This window comes from Vombatus ursinus, unplaced genomic scaffold, assembly GCF_900497805.2.
Source record: "Vombatus ursinus unplaced genomic scaffold, bare-nosed wombat genome assembly UNPS02009205.1, whole genome shotgun sequence".
In the NCBI taxonomy this organism is placed as follows: domain Eukaryota; kingdom Metazoa; phylum Chordata; class Mammalia; order Diprotodontia; family Vombatidae; genus Vombatus; species Vombatus ursinus.
In genome coordinates this window covers 64,377,377-64,391,671 of record NW_020948983.1, presented here as the reverse complement: position 1 = coordinate 64,391,671, position 14,295 = coordinate 64,377,377, and the positions used below count along the sequence as shown (strand labels likewise).

Below are 14,295 nucleotides of genomic sequence, written 5' to 3'. Positions count from 1 at the left end.
GGCAGTGCAATGGAGGATGGTCTGGAATGGAGAGAGACATGAGGCAGGCAGACCTACCAGTAGGCTATTGTAATAGTGACATCAGGGAGGTGATGCCATGACATGCAAGTGAATTGGATTTAAGTGAGGGAGGGCTGTGCAAAGTTACCAGCCTCATTTTCTCCTCCAGAGCCAGATGGGTCCAGTGGCCAGATATAGATAGGACAACTGGAGATGACCCAGGATGCATTGGGGGCCTTGGCCTTTTTCAGCTAGGGTCTTGGTTTGAATGGGGCAAAACCCATTCAGTGATTAAGGCTTAATTAGAAATGAGGCAGAGAATGGTCTCTTTACCTAGTTTAAAAAAAAAAGGACCTGGGGGGGAAGACCTTCTGGGTTTCTGGACAAAACAGAGACAATTGCTCTTTACATTCATTCTGACCCAATCCAGACCCAGATTCTATGACCTAGTAGGGCTTGGCCTGGGACATTAGGGGTTAAAAAAAAAATTTCAGCGATTCAGATTCCCTTTGGGCACAGCACCCTCGGGTAATAGGGCAGGCTTGAGTTGATGAGGGCCTGCAGCAGAGTGGTGGCAATGTCAGGGGAGAGGGGGGCATATTCAAAGGGATGCTAGAAGGCAGTCAAGATGACAAAGTGCAAGTCAGCATTTTTGCCCCATTTACCAAACACACAATGCACTATGTGGGAAAGCCAAGAAAAAGTCACAGTGACTTTTTTCCCCCCCAGCCCAGGGCAGCTTAGGAATATAGACAGGTCTTTGGACATTAGAATGGGGGATGGCCAGGAGCACAGTGAAGTGGCAACAGAGGCAGGGCAATGATGGGGAGCATTCTAGCACCTAGTAATGGTAAGAGGGCTGAGCCTGAACACCAGATTTGGAAGCCCTAGAGCAGAAAGCGATCCCAGGGGACTACTGAACTAGAATTGGAAACAGTAATACATACTTGTCAGCTGGCATCTTCGTTACCTATTACCCAGTTCTAGGTCACAGTTTTGGGGCAGATAGGATGAGTCACAGTCATTAATGAGAGAGGCACTAGTGTATATACAGCAAGGAGCAAGTTTCAAAAACTTGTGTGTTTCTGAGCCCAAGAGCAGATTGGGGAAACTTCTAACCTTTAACGCAGCATATGAACCTGCAGTGGAATAACTAGGGCAGGAAACCAACACCAAAAGGAGGAAGTCAAGCAGTGCATTTTCTCTGAACCTGCAGAACCTCCCAGTGATCTAAGGTGACCAAGTCCAGCAGCACTCTACTCCACACACAATCCAGTATACCAGGAGGGCAGTGAATAAACCTCTCACCAAATCATACCACTTTGGAAACACTGAAAACTTGTGGGCTCCTGGAATGATCCGTGAAAACAGCAGGTCATAAAAAGATAGACACTCAGGCCAGATCCTTGCCCTTTCTCCTCCTAGAAGTGAGCAAAGCCATCACTAACAAAAAGTCCAAAGTCAAGAAGTAGGCTGGAAGAATGAGGCCACCCCCCCCCCCCCAAAAAAAAAAAACCCAACAGAAAATGCTGCTATGATGAGAGGGAAGCCCAAGACATAAACAAACATAGAAGAGAAAAACAAACATCAAAAGCTGTTACAAAGGTAAAATCAACAGGCCTTGGCAACAGATTTCATATGGGAGATGAGAGAGAGTGAGGAGTCAAGAATAATACTTAGTTGTGAGCTTGTGTGTCTGGGAGAATGGTGGTATCTTCAGCAGTAATAGGGAAGTTAGGAAAAAGGGGGTGGGGACAAGGAGGATAATGATTTGATATCTATAGGTCAAACTTTTCAAGTTATCTAATTTGGATATGTGAGACTGAAAGTTAGGAGAATGATTTCAGCTGGATAAGCAGATTTGAGAATCATCTGTGTAGACATGAGAATTGAACCCTTGGGAGCTGATGAAATCACCAAGGGAAATAGTATAGTCGGAGAAGGAAAGAAGGCCCAGAACAGTGCCCTTTAGAATATCTGCTATTATCTGACATCACCTTGATAAAAATCTAGCCAAGGAGACTGAGAAGGAATAGTCAGATATGTAGGAGGAAAACCAAGAGAGAGCAGTGTCACAAAAACCAGAGAGAGAAGAATATCAAGGAGAAAAGGCTGATTGACAGTGTCAAAGGCTGAAGAGAGGTCAAGAAGGATAAAGATTGAGCAAAGGCTGTTAGATTTGGCAATTAAGAGATCTTCAGTGACTTTGGAGAGAATAATTTTGGCTGAATGTGAGGTCAAAAGCTAGACTGTAGAGTTTTAAGAACAGAATGAGAGGAAAGGAAGTAAAGGCATCTATTGTAGATGACCTTCTCAAAGAGTTTAGAGACAAAAGCGAAAAGAGAGGGGCAACTAGGTGCCACAGTGGATAGAGAACCAGCCCTGGATTCAGGAGGACCTGAGTTCAAATCTGCCTCAGACGCATAACACTTACTAGCTGTGTGACCCTGGGCAAGTCACTTAACCCCAGTGCCTAGCTCTCCTCCCCCCCCCAAAAAAGGGAAAAGAGATATAGGAGAAGAGCTAGCATGGATGGATGGATCGAGTAAAAGTTAATTTTGAGGATGGGGGAGACATGGATGGGTTTGTAGACAATAGGGAAGCAGCATAATATACAAGGAAAGATTAAACATAAGTGAGATAATAGAAATGATGAAGGGGGCAGTATGCTGGAGAATGGGATGCTTGTACATGTGGAAAAGTTTGCTTTGGCAAGAAGGGCTACTTCATATGAGACCAAGGTAAAGGTGACAGAAGACATCTGGGTTGTTAAGTCAGATGAGGAAGACAGGAAAAGAAGGAGAATGTGCTCAATTTTTTCCAGAAAATATGAGGCAAGGACCTATGTGTGGAAAAATATTTATAGTAACACTTTTTGTGGTGGCAAAGAATTGGAAATTGAGAGGATGCTCATCAGTTGGGAAATGGCTGAACAAGTGGTATATTAATGCAATGGAATACTATTGTGCTATAAGAAATGATGAGCAAGTGGACTTAAGAAAAACCTGGAAAGACTTGTATGGACTGATGCTGAGTGAAGTGAGCAGAACCAGGAGAACTTTGTACAGAATAACAGCCACGTTGTGCAATGACTGACTTTGATAGACTTAGCTTTTCTCAGCAATGCAAGGGTCTAAGACATCTCCAAAAGTCTCATGATGGAAAAGGCAGTCCACATCCAAGGAAAGAACTATGGAGTCAGAACGCAGATGGAAGCGTACTATTTGCTCTTTTTTTTCTTGTTTTGTGGTTTTCTTTCTTGTGGTTCCTCCTATTGGCTCTAATTCTTCTTTACAATATGACTAATGTAAAAATGTGTTTCATAGGAATGTATATGTATAACCTATATCAGATTGCATGCTGTCTTGGGGAAGAAGGCAAGGAAGGAGGGGGAGAAAATTTAAAACTCAAAAGCTTATGGAAATGAATGTCGAAAACTAAAAATAAATTAATTTAAAAAAAAAGAAAATAAGAAATGCCGAGGGGGATTGTTTCATAAAAAACATGGAAAGATCTATTTGAACTGATGCAGCATGAATGATGCAGGAGATCATTGTATATGGTAACAGTGATATTGTAATGAGGATAAATTGAAAGACTTTGATATTTTAATCAATACAGTGTTTCAAGAAAATTCCAAAGGACTTATGATGAAAAATGTATCCACCTCCAGAGAAAGAACTGATGAACTCTGAGTGCAAATTGAAGTATAGTTTTCTTGCTTTATTTCTTCTCTTTTTTTTTCCCCTGATAAGGCTAATATGGAAATATTTTTTTTTCGTGATTTCACATGTATAATTGTTAAATGGCTTGCCTTCTCAGTGGGTGGGAGAGAACTTGAGACTCAATTTTTTTTTTACAAGATTGTTAAAAATAAATAATGTTTTTTAGAAAGGCAAAAAAAAATATGAGACGGTTCTCAGCTAAGACGGTAGTTGGAGAGGAAGCTCAAAGAGTAGTTCTTGACTGTTTTTGTATCATGGACTCCTTTGTCAGTCTAGTGAAACCTGTAGACCCCTTTTCAGAATCATGTTTAAAGGTAACCAATCTTTGGTTACCAAAGATTTTGAAATATAATTACCAAAATATTTTTTTGAAAAGTTTAATGAGAGGCAGCTAGATGATGCAGTGAATAGAGCACTATCCCTGGAGTCAGAAGGACCTGAGTTCAAATGTAGCCTCAGACACTTACTAGCTGTGTGACCCTGGGCAACTTACTTACCCCTAATTGCCTAGCCAAAAAAAAAAAAAAAAAAGTTTAATGACCTCAGGCTAAAAACTCCTCTTTTAGAGATTTGTTGATGTCTTTATCTCTCTTTCATGTGGTACCTTGTGCAAAGTAGACATCAAATCAATATTTTATTTGAACTGAATGATAAAATACTATATCATATATCAGGTATTTCCTACTCGCCACATCCCTCTGTGCTGACTGTATTAAATATCTAAAACACATTTCAACTTCTCTTATTTTATTTAAAAGGCAGCTGAAACACTGCCTGTGTTTTGTATTTTCTTTATTTTATTTCTCATTTTTTATTTTCAGTTCCACATTCTTTCCCTCTCTCTATTTCTTCCAAAATCCATTGAGAAGGCAAGAAATATGATAGCCATTATATATATCTGAAATCATGCAAAACAGTTATACATTAGCTATGTTTTTTTAAAAAGGTAAGAAAAAAAGAAAACACGTCAGCCAGTACACACAGTCCATTCACTTCTCTCTGCGGAGGTGGATAGCATTTTTCTTCATGAGTCCTTTGGAGTTATCGTTGATCATCATATTGGCGAGAGTTGCTAAGTCTTTTACAGTTGATTATCTTTACAATAATGCTGTTACTATGTACATTCTTGTTCTGCTCACTTCACTTTGCATCAGTTCCTAAAGTCTACCTAGGTTTTTCTGAAACCACCCCCTTCATCATTTTTTACAGCACAGTAGTATTTCATCAGAGTCCTATACCATTACTTGTTCAGCCACTTTTTTCTTTAATTTCTTTGAGGTGAAAACCTAGTATAGTAGTTGCTGGATCAAAGGGTATGTATTTCTCTAATTAGTGATTTAAAGCATTTTTTCATATGACTATTGAAGAAGTACTCTTTTTTTGCATGAAGCTTTTATCTCTACTTCCTCCCCCCAACTGCTAGTACCTTCTTTCCCAAGCTGTTTTGTGGTTAGCTACTTTATACATATTTGTATTTATTCAATTTATATTTATGCTATGAAAATTTTGTACTTGTCTTCCCCATGAGAAAGTGAGCACCTGAGGAGTAGGGATTGTTTAAATCTTTATACTTGTATCCCTAGTGCCTAGGCACATAGTATGTGCTTAATAAATACTAATTGACTGATTCCCACATTTGATTCCTCTTCATGGCACCTGGTACTTTTCCTATTTTAACTTCACATTTTACCCTTTAATACCTGCTTCAAGTTCCGAACAGCTCAGTGGGGGTAATTTTTATTCAGAAGAACAGCATTTGATGTTCTCCTGTTCATTCTAAGATGTACACTTAGTTGAGGATTATTATAACTTGAGATACAAAAAAAATGGGGGGAACAAACAATTTTCACAATACATTTTCCTTGGGAAAAAATTTATTTTTAATTACGATTAAAAAGCCAGGCAGCATTCATTGATTATTGTTTGCCTGACATTAGGGATATATTCCTACTTATTCCCCGTGAAACTCCGAAGACACAACACAAATATATATAAGTAAATAAAAAATTTGTACAAAGTAATTTTGGACATGATAACATGTGTAGGGGGTAGAGTTAAAGAAGTAGGATATCATTTGGAGATAGGCTTGGTTGTTTTGGAGACAGGTCCCAGCATTGCTGTTATGGGAAGAGTGGGGTACAAGTCATCTTCCCACCCTCCAGTTGTTTGATCGCAAAACCCTCAGGGTCAGACCATTGCACTTTAGAGACTGCTATTCTAGTATACAGATGAAAAGAGAAATAATTCTTGGGCTTAGGATAATTATGGGAACAACAAGCATGGAATGATGTAACAGAGTATGGAGTAATAACCATAAATGCCACATAATATCATACCTGTCTTGTCTTTAATATTAATGGGCAAAAGATAAGGAGAGTGGAAGACCTAAGTTTTTAAGTCTGGTTTTTGAAGTAGGTGTTGTTGATTCTACCTCTATATATCTGTTGAGTCCATCTCTTTTTTTGCTGACATGGCAACTGCCTTAGTTCAAACCCTCATCATCTCTTACATGATAATAAATAGTTTCTTAATTGGTTTCTCTGTTGGCGTTATCTGCCTTCCAATTTACCATCCACAATTACCAAAATAATATTCCTAGGAAAAAGGCCTGGTCATGTTAGTCCCTAACTTTTTCTCTCTCTAGTGCTTGTAGGATAAGATAAAATGTTGGCCTGGTGTGTAAGGGATCAACCATAACCTCCTTTCACCTGTCTCCTCTTCAAGTGCTCCTAGATTCCAAAGATCTATCCTACTACTTGTCCTCTGAACTCTGCCTTCCCAGTTTTATAGAAGCCACTTTCTATGTTTGGGTAATTTCAGACATAGGAAATGTCTATTCCACTCTCTCTTGATCTTTACTTCTCAGTACCCTTCCTTGTTTTTTAAGATTCAGCTTAGGTGCCATCTCTTCCTTGAAGCCTTCCTGATAACTACCTCCCCACTCCCTCACACATACACACTTCTGCACTCTTTCCCTCTTTACATTATCTTGTAATTAACCTACTAATGAACAAATGTTTTCCTTTACTCCACTTTCCCAAATGTTAGTTTTTTTGTTTTGTTTTGTTTTGGGTGAGGCAATTGGGGTTAAGTGCCTTGCCCAGAGTCATACAGCTAGTGAATGTTATGTGTCCGAGGTCAGATTTTAACTCAGGTCCACCTGACTCTAGGACTGGTGCTCTATCCACTGTGCCATCTAGCTGCGCCTAAATGTTAGTTTCATGAGTACTGGGATTATTTTATTTTTGTTTTTCTATCTCCAGACCTAGTAGCAAATTTTTCTGCAGGATAGGTCCTTAGTAAATATGTTGCGATCAATTCCAAAAGACTTAGGAACATTGATCAGTGCAGAGACCAATGACATTTCAAAGGACTCATGATTTTTTGCTGCCCACTTCCAGATAGAGAGCTGATAGATTTAGAGAGTAGATCGAAGCATATTTTTTCTTTCTTCTCCTTTCTTCCTTGCCTTCCCCTTCTCTTTTTTTGGTCAGTGCAGGATTTCGTTTTGCATAATTGTACATATTCCTAATGAGCTTTTTTCCTTGCCTTCTGAATGAGAATAGAGGAGGGAGAAAGGAGTAAGTTAGGAGCTGAAAATAAAACAAAATTGAATTTTAAATAACTAAATATGTGTTGCATGCAGTTAGGCACGGTTCCTTGATTAGAAGAAGGTATCTTCAAGATACCTTGAAGAAAGGTATCTCAGATGAAATAAATAAGGTATTGTGGAAAACAGTATCACAGAATGAGTTAATAAATCTTTATTCATATAAAAGCAACTACAGTTGCAATACAATAACTGAGTTTAGTCACTTTTCCCTCATTTTTGCCATTTGCCTATAAAGATGATGCTTCAGTTTTCTCACATCATGGAGCAATTATGTATTTTGGATTGATTTTTTCAGATAATTGAAATTAAATTAAGACTTTAAGCACTGAAATGTGTTTTTTTCTAAACTTGTATTATATACTCGTTGCCTTTCTGAAAAGAATAAATGGAATTTAACATTTTTATCATCATTATTATGAAATAAGTTTAATAGCATTGTGCTGTAGCTATAGCAGTACATCAGATGTACATGGTATGAGACACAGGATTGAATGCATATTGACTTTAGGCGTTTCCTCAAAACTTCAATAAACAATATGATGTCATCTTGCTTCTTGATCATTTGCCTGTTTCTGATAAAGGTGTTGTCAAGTATGTATAGATATGTGACATCTGGTGCAATGTAAGTTAGCTAGCTGTCATTCTGCAGAAATAATTATTGAATAAAGATTTGAAGCACCTTTTCCCCAACTGGTCATCTTGATTTACAGAAGGCAGTGGTTTTCCTATTGGTTTATTAGTATTCTTCAAAACATTTCTACATCATACTAATGGGTCATGTTAAATACTAGGCTATTCTATTTTCTCACTTGTACTAAATTGGTTGGTGGTTTTTGAATGAATGTTCAAAGAATTTGTACTGGTTTATTTTGGAGAAATTTTAGTTCAAAGCCTCCAGTATGTTCATTAGAAAATGATCGTACTTAGGTAAATATAACATCACAATTTTCTTCAAATTTTCTTTAATGTTTATGAAGTCGAAGCCCGAGTAACATTGAAGATTGTATAAATGGTATTATCAGTAGGCTTCTGTTTTAGGCTTCTTGAGGGCTTTCTTGCTTTTGTTTTTGTATGTCCAGAACTCAGCATGGTTCCTGTGCATACTAAGCACTTACTAAATGGCTTTTCATTCAGACATTTACCATCTTAGCTGTTATTGTGATGTGGCATTGATTTTTAACTTTCCTCTAATTTGTCTTAGGTCACAGTTTTATTGATGCAGTTGATTCAAGTTGGGGCATGGGAAAAGTAGCTAATGGACATGCTGGCAGCAAGTGAGACATGATGAGGCCAAGGAAAGCACACTACTAACCATAAAAAGTTCAAACCTTGGAGAAAGGAGAAACCCTTTCATAAGGCAGTGCATCATAAAACCCTCGATCAGTTTAGGCCATAGGCTAAGAGGCTTCATAGTATTGTATGGAAAGCATTAGATTTTCAATCAGAAAACCTGAGTTTTCTCAGAATTTGTCATATACTAGCAGCATGATCTTAGACAAGTCACTTAGTTTTTCTCTATGATCATTTTTTGGGGTCCACACTTACTAATTCACCAGTTGTTGTTCTGTAGCTTTCTGTTGTATGGGACACTGAGGTTGTAAGTTGCCCACAATCACATTGCCAGGACATATCAGAGGTCCAAGGGTGGGACTTGAACCTAAACTCTCTCCCTTCCTCAAGGACTTACTTTTTACAGATCCTGACAAATTAAACTTATTTCAAATTAGCCTTATTTTTTTTGTCAGTGTTACTGAACTGGTAGATCAGGGAAACACTGTGTAGATGGTTTCCCTAGATATTAGCAAAGCATTTAATAAAGTCAGTGCTATTTGTGTGCAAAAGAATATATGTGGACTAGATGGCAGAATTAGGTGACTTCGGAATTAGTTTACTGGCTGGATCCAAAGAGCAGTTCTTAATAGTTCGATATCAACTTGGAAGGAGATTTACTTACAGTGGAGTGCTTTGTAGAAATGTTGATTAGTATTGAGATTCCTTTCTAGCACTAAAATTCTACAAGGGTAGTTGGTTGGTTTTTATCAAAGCAGTTTGATTTGAAGTGGTTAACCTTGTGCATAATGAAGTTTTACAGAAATGAAAGAAAATTACTATCATTAACCAGAATAATGCCATGAAAATAAATGAAATAACATATGTATCTTGAGTTAGGTAGGGAAAAGGGGCTATGTTAATATCAGATTTTTTAAATGGTAGTGAATATTGTATATTCTTGAGATACTGAGAAACAGACTCAGTTGTTTAAATATATACCATTTTAGAATAAACTAAAAGGGAAATTCTTTTTGACTGAATTGAGATCAGTTCAGTTGCTAAGCCTTTTATGTTCATTTGTCTCTGCTCCATGATAATTTTTGAAGAGAATAGCCAATTTTGACCAAATTTGTGACTTTAGTAAAAGGTGCCAATGTATATTTTAAGTTGAAATTATGATCTAGCCCACGATTTTGAAAGTGTCTAATATTAACATTACTTCTGTAATTAGAAAAAAAGACAGTAGTACAATAATAGAAATATTAAAGGATTAGAAGGTAGTGATATCCTCTCATAAGAATATTTTAGCAGAATTTAACATCTGTAATCCTGTAGTATTTACAGTATGGTAAAGCACATTTTAAAATTATTTTTTATGTTTTGTCTTTTTAGGACTTACTCACAATTTCCCATGACTCAATGGACTCCTGATTGTAACAGACTCTATACCTTAAAAGCGGATATGAAGAGTGAGGTACCTTCTGATGCACCAAAGACACAGGAGAGTCTAAAAGGGATCCTCTTGCACCCTGAGCCCATCGGGGCAGCCAAAAGTTTCCCTGCAGAGGTTGAGATGATCGCTAGTAAAGTAGAGAATGAATTCTCTCACTTGTGTGATGATTCTCAAAAACAAGAAAAAGACATGAATAGTAACCAACAAGACCAAGAAAAAGGTATTGTTGTAAGGAAAAAGCGCAAGAGTCAGCAGGCTGGCCCTTCGTATGCCCAAAGCTGTGTTGTTAAAGAAACCCAGGGAATGTTAGGATTGAGGCAACACCTAGAAACACAGAGCGACGAAGATAATGATTCTTCTTTTAGTGATTGTGTTTCTTCCCCTTCATCTAGTCTTCATTTTGGAGATTCTGACACAGTAACATCTGATGAAGACAAAGAAGTATCTGTTAGGCACTCCCAGGCAATACTGAATGCTAAAAGTAGAACTCATGGTTCTCGGTCACAAAAGTGGCCTCGGACTGAGACAGAATCTGTTTCAGGATTATTGATGAAAAGGCCCTGTTTTCATACTAATTCATTAAGAAGACTTCCATGTAGAAAGAGATTTGTGAAAAATTCTTCACAAAGGACACAGAAACAAAAGGAGAGAATTTTAATGCAGAGGAAAAAACGGGAGGTCCGGAGAAAATATGCATTACTCCCTAGCTCTAGCAGTTCAAGTGAGAATGACCTCAGTAGTGAATCCTCTTCTAGCTCTTCCACTGAAGGAGAGGAAGACTTATTTGTGTCGACCAGTGAAAACCACCAAAACAGTGCAACCATTCCCTCAGGTAAAACTAAGATTCTGTTTACTCAAGTGAGTAAAAACCATTGGAGTTAAATTTTACCTGCGTATATGTATGTGTTTTTGGAAAGGGATTTTAGTGTATTTTAAATGTATTAGAGAATCAGTGTCATTTTAATATGGCTGCATTTTAATAATCAATTCACTGATATGTAAACATAATATTTACAAATTATGAATTAAACTCTAAGATGAGTTTATATATTTTTCTAGTTTGCATTTCCTTTAAAAAAAACTTTGTGTTTTGTTTTTACATCCCTGTCATTTCTGGGATGACGGGGGAACTGAATGTTTTGTTGTTATACCGAAAAACAGGGAAGCAAACACAACCAAGATGGTGAAATGACCTTGTCTGACAATGGATGCAAAGTTTCTGTACTTGTAGTCCTTTCCCACTGCCAGAACTGTTAATTTTTTAAAATTTCTCAGAATTTGGCTTCCTTTTAGTGGTATTTTAATTGTTTTTTTTTTTTTCTCTTTAAAATGTCTTCAAAGCAGTCTTGTATTTCCTTTAGCTGTTGTCTCCCCCAGCCAGTCTGTAAGCTCCTCAAGGGTAGGTACTGTTTATTTCATTTCTGTCTTTATATCCCCAGGACCCAGCACAATGTCTGGCATATAGTAGGGGCTTAACCATACTTTATTGGTTAATTGACTTTTAGGAATTAGATTCCATACATTTCAAAATTGATATATTTTCACTATGTTTTTATTCAGATTGATTTTATTGCTGTATAAGAGCAATGTATAGCTTGTTTTATTTACCACAATTAACTGAAATAGATTTTTGTGGAGTCTTCTGTGAAGTGAATTATCAGTTTGTTAGTGTAGCTTGGACCTTGGGGAGCTATTTGCCATACTGAATCAGAGTTTTTATATACTTCTCTTGTATCTCACTCCAGGCTTATCAGAGGATACAACTCAAAAAAACGTAAATGAAATTGAATAAGGAAAAGAACTATTATTCTTCCTAAACTTATTTTAATTTTAATTTGCTAAAATGACAAACTCATGTATAGTCAGTTTTTATATGAATATCAGACAGTATTACAGCCTTCTCCTGCTGCTGATTATGTGACTGAGTACTTTCCTACCTTGTTAGACCTAATAGGGAGGAGGAGACAACTAGATGGGCCAGTGGACTAGAGTGCTGGTTTTGTAGTCAGGAAGTCTGGAGTTTGAATCTTGCTTGAGGTGCCTCCTGTGTGACCTCGGGCAATTTAACTTAACCTCTCAGCTTCAATTTCCTCATCTGTAAAATGGAAATAATAATAGCACCTACCTTACCAAAGTTGTTGTGATCAAATGGGATGATATAATAAAAGAGCATTGTAAACTCTAAAAGAGTTCTAAATGCCAGCTGCTATTATTATCATGTAGTAGTCTGGCAAGATACAATGCAGTTGATTGAAGATGATTAAAGACAATATACACAGTACAGCTGTATCTGGAATTCATCAATGAAGGGATTAATTCCCAAATATGCATTCACTTAATTAGTCTTGATTCTTGCCTCCTCTTGTCCTGAAACTGGGCTTATAGCTTTTTGTAGAATTTTAATAGCTCCCATCTCTGTGGATGGGACCTTTATTATCTCTTTTCTCTTCTCACATTAATACTTTCCTTCATAAACCCCTCTTTTTCTTCTCATCAGTGCTGTTTATCTATTTTTATGCTAAAGCAACTAGCCCTTGAAGGAAAACTTTTCTAGGTTTCAGGTATGTCCCATAATTGTTCCACCTCTTCCCACCTTCAAAACTGTTTTTAAATAAGAAAATTTCTTTTTCCTACAAGACCACAATGAAGAAAGTTTTCTCACTTAACTCTTAATCCCTTCCTTGACTGAATACACTGAGTGAGTGGCCTAGGAAGATATATATTAAATGCTTTTCTGACTACCTGCTATCTTTTTCTTCAGGGAGATGTTAAGTGGCTAAAAGAATTAAGTGTCATAGGCACATAAATTTAGAGCTGGAAGGAACATGAGAGAATCAATTAGCTCATCTTTGGGAAAGGGAGGTAGGTCTTACTTTTAACCCTGCCCATCTGGGCTGGGAATGAACACAGTCTTAAAAGCTCGAAGTTTGACTTACACTAATAAAAAGGGTAGTGGGTAAGGCCTTTTTATGCTTTGTATATGAATTCATACATAGGTACAGATGCTTTCTTTATTTTTATTTTGGCTGAAAGGTATTGCAGGTCAGATCCTTGTTAATGATTGGGAGGGGAAAGCTAGCCAACATGGGCCAATATATGGCCCAACTGATAGAGAAAACTCAACTCCACTAAAGGAGGCTTAAGTATATCTTAAAATATCAGTATTTAAAATACATACAAATTGTTTTGTTCAGTTTTGTTAAATTCTTCTGGTATTGAAGTAGTATTTTTTCTACTATTATTAGTTGCTGCTGTGTAGTATTCCAGCCACATTATGGGTTAAATAGGCGTTTGTGGGCTATTCTGGGAACCTAACAACCATTTATAACATTGTTGCTGTGGAAAAATGCATTCCAAATTCCAAACAGCCAACTTATAAATTAACTTTCAGAACACAAACCATTGGTAAGTAGGGGACTGACTATCTGTATTCTGTTTATTTTTTTCTCCTCCTGTATATATCGCAAGTGACCAGCATTATCTCTGGAGATAAAAATCCAAAGATTCAGGATTGAAGACAGATATCCTTTGGGATGTTCTGGTTTTATCTGCATATAGATTCAAGTAAACAAATATTTATTTAGCATTTTGAAGGATTCAAAGACGTGTATGACTTGACTCCTGTGCTCCAGGAGCTTAAAATCTGGTTTAATTGATTTTATCAACTTTGAAAAGCAAATAGTACAAGATTTATATAGCAGTTCATCAGTAGAATAAATGTCATAAGCCAGTGTACAATTAATTCAGTAGATACGCTATGTATCTTATATCTACAGTCTCCTGCAGGATCTTCAAAATACAAAAAATAAAAGATGATAGCTATTGTTATAGCGCTTATAGTTTAGTAGCCATAGATAACTAAACTCCAAAATAACATAGAATAAGTGAATAAGAGGAATATGGTGATTGTGTAATTGAGAAAATACCCTCTAAGGTCTAGAGGGGAAAAGCTCATTCACCAAATGGGAGCAAGTGGCATTTGAGCTAGGGTTAAATATATGGGTAAATTTAATAGCCAAATAAATGGTAGAGAAAGATAGCATAGAAATTTAGAAGAAGGAGAGGGAGCATTGATTTCCATGAGATAAAATGGTTTTCTTTTACCATTATGAATCTATAAAGTAGCTTATGGGCCCATTGTGATTTATTTGTAAATTTATTACTTAAAGGGTTTATAACTATCTCATTTAGTTTTGTTTCTTAGACCACCTTGATACATCTTAACTTTCACA

At 36.9% G+C, this 14,295-nt stretch overlaps 1 protein-coding gene across 6 annotated transcripts in view; it reads left to right on the top strand.

The window, feature by feature from the left end:
* Positions 1-14,295, top strand: part of RNF111 (ring finger protein 111) — a 93,877-nt gene that overhangs the window by 22,970 nt on the left and 56,612 nt on the right. For all 6 annotated transcript variants that reach the window (XM_027851818.1, XM_027851820.1, XM_027851815.1 and 3 more), the window contains one exon: positions 10,003-10,895. In XM_027851818.1, coding sequence (XP_027707619.1) covers positions 10,022-10,895 — 874 coding nt within the window. In that variant the 5' untranslated portion in view covers positions 10,003-10,021. The remainder of the gene's footprint in view (positions 1-10,002; positions 10,896-14,295) is intronic.